Source organism: Typopeltis vanoorti, chromosome 5 (assembly GCF_054136105.1).
Source record: "Typopeltis vanoorti isolate ZY-2024b chromosome 5, IOZ_Tvanoo_1.0, whole genome shotgun sequence".
NCBI classification, from domain to species: Eukaryota; Metazoa; Arthropoda; class Arachnida; order Uropygi; family Thelyphonidae; genus Typopeltis; species Typopeltis vanoorti.
Window position 1 is genome coordinate 156,853,770 of NC_143553.1, and position 21,876 is coordinate 156,875,645.

The window sequence follows — 21,876 nt, forward strand, 5'->3', positions numbered from 1 at the left end:
TACGCACACATCTCGATTACTATGCTCAAAACTGGTCCCCTGTGTTTCTTGGGGATGAGAATTTCTTGAGGAAGCGGTGGAGAGAATTCAGATGCGAGTGACCACGATAGACAGTCGCTTGTGGGATGTTCCCTATCAGGATAAATTGAAGTGTATGTGTGGATTACAGAAGTTGGCTGATAGGAGAAAAAGTGGATATACGATAGAAATATTTAAGTTGCTTAAAGGATTTTATAGGATAGATGCAAGGGAAATGTTTCAACTTGGCTAAAGGGACCAGAACAAAGGGTGATCTCTGGAACTTGAATAAAGGTGGAGTCAGTAGTGGTGTGAGGACTAGATTTTTGCTTGGAGAGCGGTGAATGATTGGAATCGGTAGACAGAGTCAGTTGTGAGTTCTTTGTTAATGGGTTCAAGGAGAGATATGAGAGATTGTGTGGATAGTTTGGGGCTCCTGCAATGAGTCTTCGGACTCTATGAATTTATATAATACATATAAGTCATATTTATATAATACACACAATTTAATATAATTACATTCAATTTAAGAGATGATACTACAAGTTCTCACTTGTGGTTCAATTCAGATTCCTGTTTATCTCATACGTTGTACAATGCGCAATGTCCGAGATAGCGTGTTGTTTTCACCTGTGTGATGGTTGTGGTTTTAGGATCAGCGCTTTGCGTATAGGAGGATGGATGTTGCATACTGATATATTTAGTTTCTATGGGTTGGGTTTGGGGGTTTTTGAATATCATTAGCTTTATTTTTCCAGGGTTTATATATATGCTGTTTTCGGTTAACCAGTTAGTGATTTGATTAATGTCGTGTTGTAGATTTGTGTAAGCGATATTTGCGTTGTGAATTCATACTATGACCGTGTCATCTGCTTACTGAAAAATTTTACTTTTTAGGGGAAGATGGCTTATGTCATGCGTGTATATGTTAAATAGAATGGGAGATAGAACAGCTATTTGTGGTACTCCACAATATTTTTTTTAAAATAATAATAATAATAATAATTTATTCATTGCTAAAATATTTATGGATACAACAAACATCTTGTGTGACATCTTGGATTTCAATTAAAATTTTAATAATACTTTTTTGCCTTTATATTATGTATTTACAACACGTGTTCTTCTAATATTAGCAATGAAGATTATACAGAATTTTTTGTGTAATTTTTTTTTTCAAAGTTTTAGAAAGAGTGATTATACAAACACATTTCTGCATTTGTTTATAAGGATTACTTGTAGATGAGTGAAGCAAGTTAATCCCACCTACTTCGAAGCTTGGGTTAGCTTTTATGAAGAGAGTGGGATTTAGCCTTCACTGTTTGTGTTGTTGCTACTGTTTATGCATGGAATGTAGACATTGAATGCTAGTGATTTGTGATGTGTATATTAGTGTTAATGGTATCTTAACTTGGTTGGTATATTTTCCAACGTTTGTTTTTTAATGTTTTGTAGTTACAAATGTGTTTTAACTTTCTTGGTTGGTTGTTGAGTTGCGTGGGTATCTGATGTGATCTCACAAAAGAACCGTATGAGTTGTTGAAGGGTGTGGGGATGTAGAGAGTTGTTGTAGGTCGTGTTATACGAATGTGTCTCTGTTGTTTCGATAGGTGATGTTGAAGTAATTCCTTGTTAATGTCATGTAATGCAATAATAATAATAATATGTTAATATTTCAGGAAAGTTCAGATGCATGAACAACGAAAAGAAACAACAAGATTCTTTAGAATGTAAGTAGTATTTATAATATTTTTGAAATGTTAATATTTTCCATATATAGCTTTTCACTTGAACATCAGCGAAGATCTCTAAGGAGAGATATCTATGTACGTGATCAATTTAGAATTCTTTCTGCAGTTTAGAACATTTCTCAAAACCTGCTTTCCCTCTAAGACAATTGCTTCGTCAATGTCACCACCAATCCAGTGCACATACTGAAATGATTTTCATTAGTGATATCATGTTTTCATTACGACATTCTTAAACACGAGGGAAAGTCAGTGGGTAAGTTACAAGCAAAAGCGGAACAAATTAATTGGACGGGAAAATGGTTTCAGTATCTATCCCTAGATGACAGCACAGTCTAGGACGATAAGCAGTATGTGTAGTAGACAAGCAAGAATAATTTTTGTGTTCGCGACTGTTCTCGAGGGGTGTAACTGTCGAACAGCGTGCTGTTATGCGTTTCTTGCGGCCAAAAGGACTTTCCCCAAAAATAAAAATAAAAAAAGAACATTTCTAAAGAGTTGAATCCAGTTTAATGCGAAAAGTGTTTTTGTCACGAGCAGCACTTCACATCCTAATCCAGAAATGGACACAAAATGAACCGAATTGGTCCGGCCTTGAAATATCTCTTCCGCTGGGCAAATGAAGGCCACGTTAAATGGGACTGTAACACGGAAGATGAATAGAAAAAAAATTAAAGATATCTGATCTTAGATTATTCTACAAAAGGACGTGTCATGTCCGACTAAACTTTTCTGACAAAAGAAATTATTTGGTGAATTAAAAAAAAAAATATTCAATAATACTGGAGGAGCGAAGATGCTGCTTGGTTCGGAGAGCTTGGGTTTCAATCCTGTCTGAAAAGGAATATCATTTATAAAGCCTATAAAAACATATAAATTTATTAAATAAATTTATTAAATTTAATTTTAAATTTTAAATTAAATTTTATTGGACAACAGCTTGTCAGCCTACAGGGCATCAATTAGTATTAGTAATGCAAGGGGGGGGGGATTGATAATTTCGAAACTCACTTCTAGAGTGGGAAGGCGTTATATGTATATTTATTAATATTTATTAATCCCGTCGGGTGCGCCATCTGTAGAAGTTTCATCTACTATTTGAAGCAATTTTTATTGATTAAATTCTTCCCGTCGAGTTCGCGAGTTGTGAAGATAAGTTTCTGGAGGTATCGGATTTCTAGCCTGAAATCTAAGCACACAAATAACATCCTATCTATCTATCTATCTATCTATCTATATATATATATATATATATATATATATATATATATATATATATATATATATATATATATATATATATATATATATGTTAAAGATACCAAGTTATGTTAAATATAAACCTGGTTTTAATCTTTCCCAAGTAAGCAAGCAGATAAGAAAATCAAGTTTGGGCCTGCAAGTAGTGCAAGTCTCGGTGAGCCGTACTTAGTGCAAGTCTTAGGCAACTCGTGGTAAAGGTGGAATAAGTTGTGATCACTATTCTTAGTATTTACCCTTAATGCAAAGCTATAGAACTATTAGTTTAATATCTCATGCAAGTAAAATTTTATTCAAGATCATGCTAAATAGGATTGAGGCCAAAGTTGAGGCAGAGATGCCCGAGGAACAAGCAGGTTTTCGGAAAGGTAAGGGAACAAGAGAGCAGAGTCTTTGCCTTCGATAGATCACAGAAAAATATAAACAATTCAGACAAAATAAAGAAAGAATATAAAGAAGCGTTTGACTGTGTTGAGCATGTGAAAGTGGGAAGTAATGAAAAGAATGGGTTTACGTCAACACACTATCAGGTTGATAGCCAACTTGTATAAGGAGCAAGAAGCCACAGTAAGAACAGGTGTTGGATTGACTGACTGGCTTCAAGTTGGAAAAGGAGTTAGGCAAGCATGTTTACTTTCTCCTCACTTGTTTAGTATATATGCAGAGGACATCATGCGTGAAGCGTTGTTGGATGAGCTCAGGACAGGAATTAGGACAGGAGGTAGATTGATCAATAATTTGAGGTATGCTGATTACACAATACTCCTTTGTAATGACATGGAAGAACTAGGACTAATTCTTGACAAAGTTAACAAGATCAGTAATAACAGAGGACTTCAAATTAATACTAGCAAGACAAAGATTATGGTTCTCAAAGGAAATACAAACAAAGAAGTTGTTGAGAAACAATGAAATCAGAAGAAACTTCCTAAAACAACAGTCAGAGACCTGTCTAAAATCTAGAAGGATGGATCTATCTCCATGCGAACAAATTTGAGGATTTTGGATGCAGTTGTTTTTCTAACAGCGACTTATGGATGTGAGACTTGGAACCTAAAGAAGTCAGATGAGAAACGGATATCTACTTTTGAGATGTGGTGTTACAGAAGGCTGTTGAGGATATCATACACTGAGAGGCATAGAAATGAATGGGGGTGTTAGAAAAGATCTGCACAACTTTAAGGCTCCTTAAGGATATTGACAGAAGAAAGTTAAAATATTTTGGACACATTGAAAGGATGGAAGGAGGACTTCTCAGAACAATAATAGAATGTAAAGTTCCTGGGAAAAAGAGGAGGAAGAGGTAGACCATGAATGAGATGAATGGATGGTGTGTGTGGAGCTACTAATCTTCAGAGAGTTGAGGTCGCCAGAAAAGCAAACAACGGGACTACATGGCGAGGCCTGGTGTGGTCCATCACCGAGCATCGGAGTGACCATAAGGCATCTGTAGATTCCCAGTGAACATATAGATAGACAGATCTCCAGTAAACTGGGAGATGATCTCACACCAGGAGATAAAAATTATCTGCCTCCAATTATTCATAGACATCTGTGAATCAATCACGGCATTCGAACTCGCAACCTTTTCGGCGATGAACATTTTGAGATCTATTTTTTCGATGCAAAATCGCGAGAAGTATAAATAATTCTGCGGATATAAACCGCACACGCGTTCTCCTTTTCAGGATAGGTTTATAAGTAGTAGTACGAGTTTTGAGGCTAACCAATTGCATAGCTAAATCTATAGTTGTCAAGGCAACACTGTCAACTTATTAATAGATGTTTTCTCAAAGAAATGTTGAATTTCATTTTTAGAGTTCATTTATACATTTTGTTTTCATATAATTTCGACCGGTTCCCGAGTTAGTCGATCTCTGGCACGACAAGCGGGTTTTTAATCCTGGAAACTCGGGATTTTCGTCCCGTAAACTCAAGAAAATCGACCGTAGAACCCACACTATTTCAGACAGTCAATACAGTATATTGTGTTAGGGTTAGGGACCACGAGATGGCGGCAATTGTTGAGCCGTCACTCTTCACTTATATATATATATATATATATATATATATATATATATGCGGGAATAATAAGTCGTTAGCTGATTTTTTTTTTAATCATATCGTAATTACATATGCTCGATGGTGAATATAACTGAAGCCTCGCTGTTAGTCTCATCAGCAGGTTTTATCCTCCCAGAAACCACATAAGACGAAGAAGAGGAAAATGTGTTGCTACAGAATGTTGCAGTTTGTTTTCAATAAATTAGACCGAAGACAGACATTCCTTCTATTCTCACGACTTTTAATTGAATACTCATAATTTATCAAGAAACAAGTCTCTTGGCGTACAGAATATTCGTATTCGTAGCTTTGGGTGATTCTTCGAGTGAACTTTTCTAAGCAACTTCTGGCTTCCAATAAACAGGGTGGTTGACTCACACCGGCCGGTGAAATTGAATTCCCATTATAAGACATTCACAAAACTTCCACATCCATATTGGGATTCATATCCACAGATACTCTAACCATTCGGCCGATGTATTTGAGGGAAATTAATTAAAAAAGGGATTCATCTTGTAATGGATGTAAAACTCTACCATCCATGCTGTTCGCTGTATAAAAATGTTACAGTAGCTGACATCTGCAGGCAATTGCAGTTAATATTTATACTAGAAATAACGTAGAATTACAGATATAAAGCAGTGTTATGTATGTGTGTGTGTTCCTCAAAAATATTTCTAAACCATACTTCTGATATCGTTTAGGCTATTCGGTGCACGTAAAATTGAATTTGCTAAGACGGTTCAAGACCTTTGGTAAGTATAATATTATATCGATTATTTTGATATAAGATTATTTAAATTCATTTATTCATTTTGGTATGTATCGGAACCAGTTCCTGTACTGAGCTTGTATGCCCAGTAGAGAGATAAACACTTCGACACCAGAGGGACTTATGATTTCATCCGATCTTTGGAATGCAGGTGCATCGAAAGCGCCGATTTCGAGGCACTTACAATTAATTGAAATTAGATATTTACGTAATATTATTGAAATCCCTGTAGTTATCTCTAGAGGTTCGCGCCCATCACTCGCTGTCGTTAAGCAACGTATTTCACTTATCACTTTCCACGCAGTTTTGTGCTTCCTTGTTCGCATCATCCAAATGTGCTTCCGATAATGACCTCCTGATTTTCCTTCGTTGTTATCCTTCAAAAGAAAACCCCTCTTACCAACTGCAAGTTACAGTCCTATCTAATTCCTCATACTCAAGCGCTTATTCATTTATTGGTAAGGAAGATATAACACAGATAACCCATCGTGGTACTGTTTGCACATGAATAAGAGCACTGCTAACATGTGATTGTCCCATCGTACATTTGGAATAAATCCGGGTGTATCCTCTTTCCTGAATGTCCAGAGAAGAGCTACTAACATTGTAGAAGGCTCGTGGACTGTTCAGTATGGAAATAGATCGGTGGCTCAACCCTAGACCTTCAGGAAAGAGGATACACCCGGATCTATTCCAAATGTACGATGGGACAATCAAATGTTAGAATGATGTGTCAATAACTCTACGATGATTTTTCTGTTGGTTTGTCTTCCCTAACACCAAAATTAATCCACGTCTCGTAAAGAAGCAACAAAACAGAAGTCGTGGCTATTATTGTATCCAATTTTGCATCACTTCTAAAAAAAAATATGAATATTCTCCTTCAGGGGTGTGCGGTGGATCGTTCAAACGCAAAACAAACAATTTCATATCTAGAACAGAATCTTTCAACAACACATGTTCTCACCTTTCTTCGATACACTGCTTTACATAGCAACATCCCTCTATTCCAGCCGCTAAATCCATTCGAATTTCTTTAATTTTACTGCCAGTTTTCATGAGTTTTCTCACAAAAATCGAAAATTAGATAGGATAACTGACAAAATATTTACGACGTTGCTAATATATTACATCTTGAGCCTGCCACGGGTGAGATAATATGACATACTCTAGTCCTGTTCGCTTTATAGACCACGAAGACGTTTCAAATGCTAATTAATTACGAAGTTTAGCGATACAATAAAGAATGCGTTATTTGAAATACAGCATATTCTTTAAATATATTTCCAACTGCATTTAAATAAATAGTGTTTTCGTTTGATATTAAAAATGAAGAAATTAATGTAATTCGTTTCATTTAACAGTTTAAGGAATAATGACCAGACTGGTGTGAAACCACAGGATATTGATCCACATGAAAAAGAATCTCTTGAATCATGTCCATTAGAGCAGAACAAATCCAATAGTGTTGCTTCTACTGATGCCAACCCACTAGAAAACAAGACCAAAGACAGACGGAAGAAAGACATTCATAAGGAAAAGAATGTGAAAACAGAAGTTGATAAAAACTCCACTATCTGTATTTCTTGTACTTCTGTCACTAAATCTAGGAGAGAAACAGAACAAACAGTTCCAAAGAAGTAAGTTATCTGTCGATATTTCTTGAGGATATCTTTAGACTGCACTGTCCTAAACCTTTAGTAGGGTTGATATGAATTTTCCATTTCACGATGGAAATTCCAGTACTGCTTACTTAGCAAAATACAGCGAATGCGGGAAGAAGTTTACGGTGACCTTTTCCAAAAACGTAACTTCTTACGTTTTCGGGAAAGGTCACCGTAAACTTGTTCACACAAACAACACACCTACGGAAATGACCTGGCACAACTGGAGGAAAACGAACATTCTCAAGTCTACTTTGAAAACGAGAAACGTCTTTAAAAAAATAAAACCGCGCCCACCAACGAACAAACTCCTCCCCCTCCCTTTCATTCAAGGAATTAATTAAGACTCATCGTACGCAAGTACGAAAACTCGTGCAAAATGAAATATTAAGGGGTTATTTTTAGGGCTCTTTTCGTTTAGGAGTGGCCCTCTCTTTAAAATCATTGGCTTTTTCTCAAGAATTCTTAGGGCATTGCAGGTGCGTTTTAGGGACAGACAGCCCGGGGAGAGAGTTAACGGGGTGCGAGCCGTTTCGACCGTATGTCATCGTCGGAATATCTTCGGATAAGTGTGGGCTATGTCATGTCGGCTTGGTGTTTCTACCTTTGAGGTGCTTGTGTTGTCGCCTATGGGTCGGAGTTGTGACCTAATTTTTATGATGTGGAGCTTCCAACTCTGGGAGATTAAGTAGGGTCGGTGGACGTTGATGGAGTTTTCGCCACATTTTATGGCTATCGTTTCCGATATTCTAAGCATTGTTTCGTTGTCTTGTCTGTCTATTATGATGACCTTGTCGATTTGCGGGGAATCACAGACATCAATCTGCGAGAGTGTGAAAAAAATGCTTCCCCCCACCTTACAAAAATGAGGAAAGAATCCCCCTGTTTAATTCTATTTGAACTCCGTTAATCGCATCTTTTTCAAGTGAATATTTCGATATTACTAAAGAACTGCACGTTCTTAATTTAGCATGTTGCCACCCAAAAGACTAAAACCAAATTCGACTTGCCTTTTTCACAAAATCTCCTTCGTGAGTGTGACTGAATAAGCTAATTGCAAATTACAATCCGAAACAGCATTTGCATTCTTTGTCAATTTCGCTTCCTTGCTTTTCTCCCATCTGAACTCCCCCATTCTTGGATGACGGAGGGATAGAAGGGCTGTGCGGTGCCACCCTGTCTCGCCTGAATTGAACTGATCGGAGATTTCTGAAAGTGCACCCCGCTCATCCTCCAGAGTAATAAACTGCGTCACTTCATATACGTAAAACAGTACAAAAATGACGTCACTTGAGTTGCACTGGTTTTTGTGGATTGGTATGTAAACTGAAATTTACCCCTCCCATTACGTTACGTCATTCACTCACTTTCATTAGATTGGTTTTTCACAACTGAGATCACTTTGCCCACGTGTTTGAACAAGCAAATCCTCACCAAGCTGGAGAATTAGCATTTCATAAGTAAAAAGAATCGCGCTTTTTGTCCAAAAAAAAAAACTCACACTTTTTGACTCACACCGGCCGGTGAAATTGAATTCCCATTATAAGACATTCACAAAACTTCCACATCCATATTGGGATTCATATCCACAGATACTCTAACCATTCGGCCGATGTATTTGAGGGAAATTAATTAAAAAAGGGATTCATCTTGTAATGGATGTAAAACTCTACCATCCATGCTGTTCGCTGTATAAAAATGTTACAGTAGCTGACATCTGCAGGCAATTGCAGTTAATATTTATACTAGAAATAACGTAGAATTACAGATATAAAGCAGTGTTATGTATGTGTGTGTGTTCCTCAAAAATATTTCTAAACCATACTTCTGATATCGTTTAGGCTATTCGGTGCACGTAAAATTGAATTTGCTAAGACGGTTCAAGACCTTTGGTAAGTATAATATTATATCGATTATTTTGATATAAGATTATTTAAATTCATTTATTCATTTTGGTATGTATCGGAACCAGTTCCTGTACTGAGCTTGTATGCCCAGTAGAGAGATAAACACTTCGACACCAGAGGGACTTATGATTTCATCCGATCTTTGGAATGCAGGTGCATCGAAAGCGCCGATTTCGAGGCACTTACAATTAATTGAAATTAGATATTTACGTAATATTATTGAAATCCCTGTAGTTATCTCTAGAGGTTCGCGCCCATCACTCGCTGTCGTTAAGCAACGTATTTCACTTATCACTTTCCACGCAGTTTTGTGCTTCCTTGTTCGCATCATCCAAATGTGCTTCCGATAATGACCTCCCGATTTTCCTTCGTTGTTATCCTTCAAAAGAAAACCCCTCTTACCAACTGCAAGTTACAGTCTTATCTAATTCCTCATACTCAAGCGCTTATTCATTTATTGGTAAGGAAGATATAACACAGATAACCCATCGTGGTACTGTTTGCACGTGAATAAGAGCACTGCTAACATGTGATTGTCCCATCGTACATTTGGAATAAATCCGGGTGTATCCTCTTTCCTGAATGTCCAGAGAAGAGCTACTAACATTGTAGAAGGCTCGTGGACTGTTCAGTATGGAAATAGATCGGTGGCTCAACCCTAGACCTTCAGGAAAGAGGATACACCCGGATCTATTCCAAATGTACGATGGGACAATCAAATGTTAGAATGATGTGTCAATAACGCTACGATGATTTTTCTGTTGGTTTGTCTTCCCTAACACCAAAATTAATCCACGTCTCGTAAAGAAGCAACAAAACAGAAGTCGTGGCTATTATTGTATCCAATTTTGCATCACTTCTAAAAATATGAATATTCTCCTTCAGGGGTGTGCGGTGGATCGTTCAAACGCAAAACAAACAATTTCATATCTAGAACAGAATCTTTCAACAACACATGTTCTCACCTTTCTTCGATACACTGCTTTACATAGCAACATCCCTCTATTCCAGCCGCTAAATCCATTCGAATTTCTTTAATTTTACTGCCAGTTTTCATGAGTTTTCTCACAAAAATCGAAAATTAGATAGGATAACTGACAAAATATTTACGACGTTGCTAATATATTACATCTTGAGCCTGCCACGGGTGAGATAATATGACATACTCTAGTCCTGTTCGCTTTATAGACCACGAAGACGTTTCAAATGCTAATTAATTACGAAGTTTAGCGATACAATAAAGAATGCGTTATTTGAAATACAGCATATTCTTTAAATATATTTCCAACTGCATTTAAATAAATAGTGTTTTCGTTTGATATTAAAAATGAAGAAATTAATGTAATTCGTTTCATTTAACAGTTTAAGGAATAATGACCAGACTGGTGTGAAACCACAGGATATTGATCCACATGAAAAAGAATCTCTTGAATCATGTCCATTAGAGCAGAACAAATCCAATAGTGTTGCTTCTACTGATGCCAACCCACTAGAAAACAAGACCAAAGACAGACGGAAGAAAGACATTCATAAGGAAAAGAATGTGAAAACAGAAGTTGATAAAAACTCCACTGTATTTATTTCTTGTACTTCTGTCACTAAATCTAGGAGAGAAACAGAACAAACAGTTCCAAAGAAGTAAGTTATCTGTCGATATTTCTTGAGGATATCTTTAGACTGCACTGTCCTAAACCTTTAGTAGGGTTGATATGAATTTTCCATTTCACGATGGAAATTCCAGTACTGCTTACTTAGCAAAATACAGCGAATGCGGGAAGAAGTTTACGGTGACCTTTTCCAAAAACGTAACTTCTTACGTTTTCGGGAAAGGTCACCGTAAACTTGTTCACACAAACAACACACCTACGGAAATGACCTGGCACAACTGGAGGAAAACGAACATTCTCAAGTCTACTTTGAAAGCGCCCATTTCGAGGCACTTACAATTAGTTGAAATTAGATATTTACATAATATTAGATTATATTATATTATTGGTGAGGGGGTAATATTATATAATAATATTACCCCCTCACGAACTTGCATGCTGCAGTCATATCCCATTCCTTACGTTATTCCAAATGTACGATGGGACAATCAAATGATAGAATGATGTGTTAATAACGCTACGATGATTTTTCTGTTGGTTTGTCTTCCCTAAGGAACAACGTGATAAATTTGCAACGTGATAAATGTGACAACACATTTATCACGTTGCAAACATATTACATCATATGAGCTCGCCACGGGTGAGATTATATGACACACTCTAGTCCAGTTCGCTTTATAGACCACGTTTCAAACGCTTATTCCGAAGTTTAGCGATACAATAAAGAATGCGTTGTTTGAAGTACAGCAGATCGCTTCAAATATATTTCCAGCTGTTCTTTAAGTAAATAGTATTTTCGTTTGATGTTAAAAAATGAAGAAATTAATTTGTTCGTTTCATTTAACAGTTTGAACGATGATGACCGGAAAAGATTAACACCAAACCAAATCGATTTGCATAGAAAAGAATCTCTAGATCCAACTTTATATGATGCACAAGACCAGAAACAAAGTTTTGCTACACTTACGGACGCCCGTCCAGCAGAAATTAAAGACAATCTCAAGAAAGAAGCGCAGAAGGGAAAAGACGTGAAATCTTACCTCGATGCACAAGAACAGAAAATAAGTTCTGCTACACCTACAGACGCCCGTCCAGAAGAAATAAAAGCCAATCTTAAGAAAGACGCTCATAAGGGAAAAAACGTAAAAGCGGAAGATGCTGAAAAATCCACCATTTGCCTTTCTACTACAGAAAAAAAGAAGAAAACAGAATGTGGACGAAGCCACATCGTATATGAGAGGTAAGTTGTCTGTCGATATTTCTTCAGGATATCTTTAGACTCCACTGTCCGAAACCTTTAGAGAGTTATATGAAATTTTCCGCTGGAATTTTAATTTTTTTCAAAATTAAAATTCTTTCTGCACTTTCTGTGTTTGTATCGTCTTATTTCCATCTTTCAATGGCGTTAGGAGATGCTCTAATACACATGATCTTACTTCATCTTTAATAGAGAATGGGATCGTATCTCTAATCATTAATCGCCATTGGTAACACCAAGATGGAAGCTAATTATCTTCAAATGAATCCTATTTTCAGTATTTTCCCAACTCTAGTCATTTTGTCTGAATTGGTTTTCCTGTGTACGTTGCTCTGCCACGTGATACAAAGAAATATTGGATGTGGAATAGTTTCAACAATATTAAGATCTGTGATTATCATTTTCAGTTCTGAAGTGAGGATGCAAACGAGAAAGAACAGAAAGAACTACCGTAAAGTTCATATAAAATAATATTATATTCCATATAAAATATATTTTGAGAACTTAAAAACATGTACAATAAATATTGTTAATGGTGGGTATTGGATGTCAATAATCCAAATTTGTCGATGTTGAATAATTGTGATGAAGGAACTATTTTGTTTCCTATGCCGGTCGGTCAGTTTGTATTCTAAAGTACCAGAGAATTTTTGCTGTTTCGTTTTCCTATTCTGTCTCTATTTTATGCTGCAATCCACCGATTATCAGAAATAGGAAAACCGACTTTTTTGCATTCGTGCCAACGAATAATTTTGATGACTTGATCATGGCAGTGTTTACGATCAGTTTGAGTTATCTTGCTGCAGGCACTGATTAGTTCTTCTATCGTGTCATCTTTCTGATCTCATAATCTGCATTTTCTGTTATTTTTGACGTTCATAATTTTACTTTCGAGTAGAGAATATCACTGACTTCAAGTATTCTTAGGTATTTACAGTTCTCGTTAGCTGAAATTTCTTTTATATATTTCTCTTGAACAAAATTAAAATTACTAGTGTTATTAATTTTTCCTCGCTTAATATATAAAATTGCGCATTTTAAACCAAATGCCATGTTGATGTCGTGACTGAAAATACGAACTCCGTTCACTAAAGAGTCTATTTGCTGTTTCGACTTTCCATATACCTTCCAGTCACCGATATATACAGCAGATGGGAAATTTTAATATTACATTTAGGAATTTCATAAATCCAAGTTGGTTTCTTCAAAATTATAGAAAAAAGTTATTAATGAGATGTTCAAGGACATTGGAACGTACGAACTCCATAAATCACCCTATAACACTACCAACATTATAAATGTTATAGAAAGTGTTTTACCTCGGTTATACTATACATTAAAGATATCAAGCAATTTTATAAACTTGGTTTTAATCCTTTTTCCCAGGTAAGCAAACAGACAAGTAAGTCAAGTTTGCGTCTGAACTATGTTCAGGTGTGAGGCAACTCGTGGTAAAGGTGGAGTAAGTTCTGATCACTTTCCCTTGGTATTTCCCCTAATGCAAAGCACATCCCCTTGCCGAGATGTATGATGCTATGCATTAAGGGCCACTACCCAGACCGGTTTCGACCTTGATTGAGGTGGGACGAGACCTCAATATAAGCTGTGCATTACTCCAACCTTGGCATCTCTGAGTCTGGCTCCCACTGACGAGACCTCAATAAAGGTAGAAAATCTTTTCCAGAAAGTTTTGTAGGAAACCTCCTGGAAAAGATTGTTCTTTGTAGCCAATTGCATTCCACTTTCTCTAACCATGGGTGCAAACTTTACAGAGACAACCATTAATGTGAAATCGTATTCACCTCTCTCCCCCACCAAATTAACCTATTCCGATCCCTGTAAAGAAAACCTCACGTGAACTCTTTGATATTATTCTCTCCATTTTTGCACCTTCCAAAAATCTGAATATCTTTCTGTAAGACGTGTACTCTTCATCGTCTTGTGTCCTGAACCAGAGCGTGATGATATCGCTATCAGCAACGGCATATTCAATGAGGATTTTTATATTTCTACACATTGCAGGGATGTGTAGAAATTTAAAAAATTACATATATATGGAACATGGATAAATGTTCCTTGCGTCGTAGATCGGATTCGAACCTGGGTCTTTCCCCGTTAATAAGCCGTTGAACTGTTGATATAATTCTATGACAAATATTGTAGTCGACCATTTCTTAACATCATTCCCGCGTTTTTGTCCAGTCCTTGATGGACTGTTAACCGTCAACACATTTTATTACAAATAGCTGAATTTGACATCTCGTTAGAAGAAGAGGTACCATTATAAAGACTTGTAAACAAAGACATTATAAAGTCGAAGGCAATTGGTTTTCGCAGAAGAGCAAGTTCTTCCCTCCCCCCCCCCCGCCTTTCCTTCCAACCCGGAAACTGACGCATTTCTAAACGATTCCATAGCTCAGGTGGTATCGATGCTGCTTTTCTGTTGGACAGTCCTGGGTTCGAATTCTTATTTACCCCCCCCCTCTCTCTCTCTCTCTCTCTCTCTCTATCTCTCTCTCTATATAATTGGAACATTGCTCTCCAGAGATGGGATCAATCCTATCTTTCCAACTGTTGATTTTATGGAGAGAAGAGAGGTCAAGTTCCTTAAACGTAATAAATAGCATGATATGAGACACCGAATAAAACTTATTGGTATTTCAATATTGAATACAAAAATATGACAAGACGGATTTGTTCAATAACGCTGTTCAGTTTGATATCTTCATTTGTTTCTTATCCTAGAAAATGCTAAAATCATCACAATAAAGAAATCAAGAAGAAATTTCTGATAATCATACAAAAGTGTGCTTCCCGCGTTTTCATAATTTCATTTATGATTTCAGCATTGATTTCATTCGACAAATATGATTATGGACCGTCACTTTATTTAAATACTTCCAGTAAGAAGGATCATATCATATCTATCCGGAAAACGGACAGAAACACGCTAACTGTTTTTATTCAAGCAAACGTAAAAATAAATCGACACATTAAGTGGAAAGATATTTCAGAGACATCGGATGAGTGCTCGTCTTAGGTTTCCATTATGATCTTCGTGGTATTATTCAGTTCAATATCCACTAACTGCATGAATTCTTTCCTTTACTTGGCGAAATTATCGGGAATTGAATTCACCAGAGAAAATTCAGATTTTTATGTGAACTTAAAACGCAGTCCCACAACATTTCAGAGAACCTGCAGGCGATGAATAAAAGACATCCAGAAGATGCTTCAGTGAGTCTCAGATGGAAGGGGATGAAAACTAGACTGGTCTTAATCTATCGAATTTATTTCTGAATGTATAGTCTTCCTAATTTGAATGAATTCTCACTTAAAGAAGAATCAGAATTTTAGGAAGATTATCCATTCAAAGGTAAGCGAGAAAGATCGATCCCACTCTTGCCGTATTTCCCAAACCATTATGGATAACAGCATGGCAAGATGTGTTCATGCATTATGGCCTTTTATTCTTCGTTAGCTGAACAGAGAACACCCCTATGCCAGATGAAGCTTTAGTGAACATTCACGCTCGCTCTTTGGGGCTGGATAGATTTCTGATGAGTGTGAGATGAGCAGAATTGCTTCTCGACGTCTGTTTTTGTAGAAAATGCTGGACTTGAATCACTAATTTACTGAACCATTTTTCTTGAATGGAGACAGATTCTTACAGTCATGTAGTTTTTGTCTGCATTGGCTCATTAATGCCAGTTATGTACACGTGGCCCTTTTCCATTCTTCCACAAGTTCGATTTCCTTTCCACTTGCACATGTCAATGTGGAAAGGAAATCGCATTGAGTATGCCATTAAAAGCATACTCAATGTTATGATAGCACACAGAAAGACAATTCCGGTATATAAGTGGTAATTTAACATATGACTTCGGTTGATAAGTTAAAGCATGTTTTATTTAATAGTTATAGTTGGAAATATCAGCTGGTGGACATAGTATTATTATATATTTTTACCAAAATGTTAACGTAAATTATTTTAAAATATTGACAGATTTCGTGATTCTAAATAGATTTCTAAAAGCTTGCAATCAATACCATAATACGCTACTAAAAAGCACTCTTTTTATCTCTGCGACAAATAGAATTTTCTTAAAATAAATCGCCCCAACTTAATGCTTGATTTTACTATTTCTTTATCACTCACATTTTTAGAAGAGTGTCATTCTGCAGTATCCCCTGCTCAGGTAGGGAGTTGATGAAATCTCGACTATGTTCTCTTACTCATCTCTAGATTCATAGTGTTCATTCACAGTGACATTTCTCATAATGCATAGTGTTATGGGAAAGGTCATACCCAGACCGGTTTCGCCCTTTATTGAAGTCTCAAAAGTGAGAGCCAGGCCCAGAAGTGATCTTTCAGTTCGAACGTTCCAGTGTGAAGCTTTTTGTGTTCCCCGTTGTCTGATTAGGAAGATGAGTTGTTAAGAGTAATTTGGAAGCATCAGGCTCGCCCTGTGGGGGCTGAGGGATTTAAACGTATTCATTGGATAGCTAGAATGACTTTGGATCATTTATTCTTGTAGGGTTCATATTCATTTTAGGCTGAAGCTTGTTTGATCAGTTGATTTGGATGCGTGGCTGCATTTGAAAAGAACTTTACTGCTATATATATATATATATATATATATATATTATTGTGAACATAACAATCTTATATACAGGATTAACCGGTTTTTGGTTCTCTGCAGTCAAGTAGAGAGGTTACGTGCTCATACTCTTGTTGAGGTATGTTACATCGAAGTCACTTATAAGGCGAATTACATTTTTTTTAGATTAAAGCCATTAAGAGTTATTTTAACATGATACTGTAGAAGAACATAAAAGTTACTGTAGCACAATATTATCTATTTGCATGAGAGTGCCAGTTGATTAATTTTCGCACTGTTAAGCACAACAATCTTTCTTTCCCCTTTCTTTTTTTTTGGGGGGGGGGGGGATGATGTCACTTCTATGCTGGAAAGTGGATGCAGTCGCCCTGCTCAGCCAGGAGTTGATTCTGTGGATTCCAGTCTTGGTGGAAAAGATCTAAGGTGTTGTTTTGCCTATGGTGGTGGTGATGCTCGTGTAGGATCCGACTTCTCACCTTTTATTGGAAGGTTGCAATGAGTTGGTCAGTTCTCTCTCTCTGTGAAGTTGCTGTGCTGTCTGATCTTGTATGTCTGAGGTAGAAGTTGTATATTACCGCTTTCGCGGTGATGACGAGGTAATTGCAGAATGAATGGTTATTTGACTCCGCATAGACGAGATTGAAATACTCCCCTTCTGTATGAAGACTACCACAGGTGAGAGCTACCGTTTTCCGAGACAAACGGATTAATTTAGTGTTGACTGGGCATTCCATGTAGATATGCCGGACTGTTCCTAATTGGTAGCAGAACAGGCAGTTATCTGAGACTTTGAGTAAATTTTCGTAATATAGTTGGAGTAGGTATTACGTTGTGCCACATTCTCCACTGAATATCTGCGTCAGGTTTGATGGCTCTTGCGCGATATGGTAGGTCCCATTGAAATAGTGTTTGATCAGATGATGCAGGATTTTCCAATAAAGTGCTTTCGTTCGACTGTTGTGTTAGAGTGCTGTAGATTTTGTTGGTGTTGCTGGGTGTAAGTTTCTTCTCCCATGAGTTATTGGTTTTTATCAGAAAGATAGGCGCCGGATCTTCTGAGTTGGGAGGACAAAGCCCCACTTCTGTTATGCTATTAGGCACAGCGGCTTGAAAAGCGGCCTTTACACTATGTATCTGCTCAGACTGATTCTCATATTCCAGGTTTTCGAGCGATTTTGGAAAGCGCCAAGTGAGGCTTGGAGAAAGAATGTCACCCCCCAAAAAAATTTATTTATTTATTTTATTTATTTAACATTTTAAAATATACATTAGACGATATGTAACAAGGACTATTTACATATTATAAGTATATAAGTATATATATTACAGAGAAAGAAAACATTTTCCTTTCGGGTATACAAGAGAGAATGCAATAAACGCATTCAAAATTTACAGTTTTTCAGTCTGAGTTATCTTTCAGATGAAGCACATTGTTGTCGTCAATCCAGAAGAGGATACCAGTTGGATTCCACTCCTCCATGAATTTCGCGACAGTTCTTGTTTCTTTGTTATAATTAAGTTCCAGTGAAAGCATGCTTTGTAGTTTCCGACGGAGAATATACATGAGGGTTTGTGCAGTTTCAGTGATGGATGGGTGCTGGTTATTTCTTGTCTGTTTTAGGTATAAGCTGTAGATGACGGCCTTAGGGCAGATGAAGAGGAAATTGCATGTTCTGTGTCTGTTTTCTTCTGTGTGGACTAAATTCCACTAGTCTTCTTGGCTGTGTGCGTAGTTACAAGTGTTAGAAGCAGTATTCAGGGCATAGGTGATTATCACTTTGTTTGCGGGAAAGGTTAGATTATGAGTGTTCCAAGGTACCTGAAACGTCACAGAATAGACACAGATCCGTTTCTCTTAGCTGAAATTTGTATAGCTTAGAAGGAGTTGACAAGATGTTATGCCATAGTCTCCACTGTCTGTCGGAATCTGGTTTGGCACACTTTGATTTATATGGAAGATTCCACTGAAAACTGAGTAGCATGTGCAGCCTTGTAGATGAGAGTGTTAAGGATCAATATATAAGAAGGGCGAGGATGGAGACACTGACATGAGGAAATGGTATATTTTCTTGTAGTTGGAGGGAAGATTGGGAGTGAGGCTTGAGATTGTACAAGATGAAATATCGTCCCCGAGCAGTTTCTAGAAAGAATACGGATTTCCTGAGGTGTAGCGATATCTGGATAGGCTTTTATAATGGAGGCTTGCAGCTGTTGATATTGCTTTTCAGTTTTTGTTTCAGTTTCAGTGATGCTGTCATCTTGAAGTCTGATAGCAGAGATGAAATTTGCTGCCTGGCCTTTTTTTTCCAAAGAGAAAAAATATTTTGTGGGGGCGTCTGAAAGATTTATTTGTGTATGCCGCGATCTACGTAGGGCACCTTTTGCCAATAATTCTGCCTGTCTTTGTATGGCTTGGAAGGCAGAATGATGTTCAGGGCTTTCTTCTGGGAGAAGATACTTGAGCTGTTCTTCAAGCTGTCGGATTCTAATGTTCCTCTGTTGATTTTTCTGGTGACTGTACATCTGCGTAAAGGATTTTATTCTACCCCCCCCCCCCCCCACCCCCCCCCCCCCCCACCCCCCCCCCCCCCCACCCCCCCCCCCCCCCACCCCCCCCCCCCCCCACCCCCCCCCCCCCCCACCCCCCCCCCCCCCCACCCCCCCCCCCCCCCACCCCCCCCCCCCCCCACCCCCCCCCCCCCCCACCCCCCCCCCCCCCCACCCCCCCCCCCCCCCACCCCCCCCCCCCCCCACCCCCCCCCCCCCCCACCCCCCCCCCCCCCCACCCCCCCCCCCCCCCACCCCCCCCCCCCCCCACCCCCCCCCCCCCCCACCCCCCCCCCCCCCCACCCCCCCCCCCCCCCACCCCCCCCCCCCCCCACCCCCCCCCCCCCCCACCCCCCCCCCCCCCCACCCCCCCCCCCCCCCACCCCCCCCCCCCCCCACCCCCCCCCCCCCCCACCCCCCCCCCCCCCCACCCCCCCCCCCCCCCACCCCCCCCCCCCCCCACCCCCCCCCCCCCCCACCCCCCCCCCCCCCCACCATACAAAATGCAGGCTCCGTACTTTTAGAAATTTATTATTTTGCTATGGATCGTTCAATTCTTAATAAAGGCGTTAGTATGGAACGACCTCTAATTATTTGGCATCACAGCCTGGAGCATTTGCTTGCAGATTTGAGGTCTGATTTTCAACTGTTAATGTATCAATTGACCAAACATTTCTCTCTCTCTCTCTCTCCCCCCTCTCTCTCATGAAATAATTCTTCCTCCTTCGTCAGCTCTCTCTCTCTCTCTCTCTCTCTCTCTCTCTCTCTCTCACTCTCTGTCTCTCTCCCCCTCTCTCATGAAATAATTCTTCCTCCTTCGTCAGTTATTCTTGGTGCAAAATAAGTTGTTAAACATCTCGAGAATGCTATCAGCTCTAGAATATTTATTAATATTTTCTGTATAACTTACACTGCTGATTCTAAATAATGTTCTGAAATGGTATCTTCTGCATGTTCCTGTGATTTCGGTAGGCCCTTACATGCTCGTAACCTTCCAAGCATTATTGATTTCCTCACCTTCCTAACATTGAATAGGACTTACCACCCTATTCCAGGATAAGGTGATCAACCCTATGCTTATGGTATATTTTTGCATTAAATTGCATGTGTTATCCTGGCATGTTTGTGGGATAAAAAAAACTCTAGGTCTCAGGAGACGAAACCCTTCCACCGAGGTTTCAAACCCGCTAACTCACCTTTAGATGAAAAGTCGGATGAAGGTTCGTGGCATCCTAGACGGCATTTGAACCCAACTTGTTTCCGGTCAAATGAAATTGTCGAAATCGACTGAGCTACGGAGGCTGTCACGCAATAATAGTTATAATAATAATATTGTCTACAGAAATAAATTAACTTAAAAAGTTACATCGACAATAGCTCTGAGCAATTTTTCAAGCAACTACACAAGAGGGCCTTCTACGAGCAACAGGAAACAAATCCGATTACAAAAAGGAACCACAAAATAACCGAAATGTGCTCTGGAGAAATAAACCCTTGCATGGCCAATTTCTTCGAGACACTGAGGAAAGAAGTGACGTGAACAAGACATGGCAATAGCTACAATAGGCATATATTGAAAAAGAAACAAAAGAATTTCTTCTAGCAGCTCAAAAACAGGCATTACAAACTAATGCAATCAAAGCAAAAATGTTGTACATCAATAATAACAGCAAATGCAGATTAGATTGGAAAAATGACTACATATCGAAATCTGGCAATCGAAGTTGGCCAACTGTGACTTAAACACACCAAATTTATCCCAATAGTTATAGGTGCACTTGGTGCAATTTTACCAATTTACAGCAATTAGACATCAACGAAGTGATCTGCAAAAAAAAAAAAAAACAGCTTTACTTGGAACAGTCCATATTTTACGACGCAACGTGACAGACTATTCTTAGATTCTTGAGTACAAACTGAATTGTTCTGTCAAATTGTTGTTTATATGATATCTTGTTTTGACTGCGTATCAATTATAATGATGATGATAATACTAATAATCCGCTGTCGTCGGAAAGTGATTTTTAAGTACATTAAAAATCGAATTCCTCATAGCTATCCTAATTGGAGAAATTTAATGTTTGCTAATGTATTTCAATATGCAGAATTGTTGACCATTCTTCGTGGCTTTGTTCAATCAGGCTGGAATATTTTCCTAGTTCAGCGTATAATGCATCCTTTCGTCGACGGCTGCTAAGCTAAGCCAGCTGCTGTTACAGAAAGGGAAAGATATCCTTTGGTAGTGGATTTCAACAACTGCAGTGCTTGAATTATTTATGTTAACAACAAAATTATTTCGTTATTGGAATAAGAAAAATATTTTGAAATAAATGCAACTGCTGTTAGTAGCTAGATGAGTATTAAAAATGATAAAAAATACTGGACAACTTAGATTAAAAAAAAAACTGC

General features: G+C 38.2%; 1 protein-coding gene across 1 annotated transcript in view; it reads right to left on the reverse strand.

Annotated features, from left to right (window-relative positions):
- Positions 1-12,555: 12,555 nt before the first annotated feature.
- LOC150106984 (alpha-tocopherol transfer protein-like) overlaps positions 12,556-21,876 on the reverse strand; it is a 28,977-nt gene continuing 19,656 nt past the window's right edge. Inside the window, exon 6 of the mRNA XM_090393529.1 lies at positions 12,556-12,744. Within this exon, the coding sequence (XP_090249655.1) occupies positions 12,556-12,744 (189 nt within the window). The remainder of the gene's footprint in view (positions 12,745-21,876) is intronic.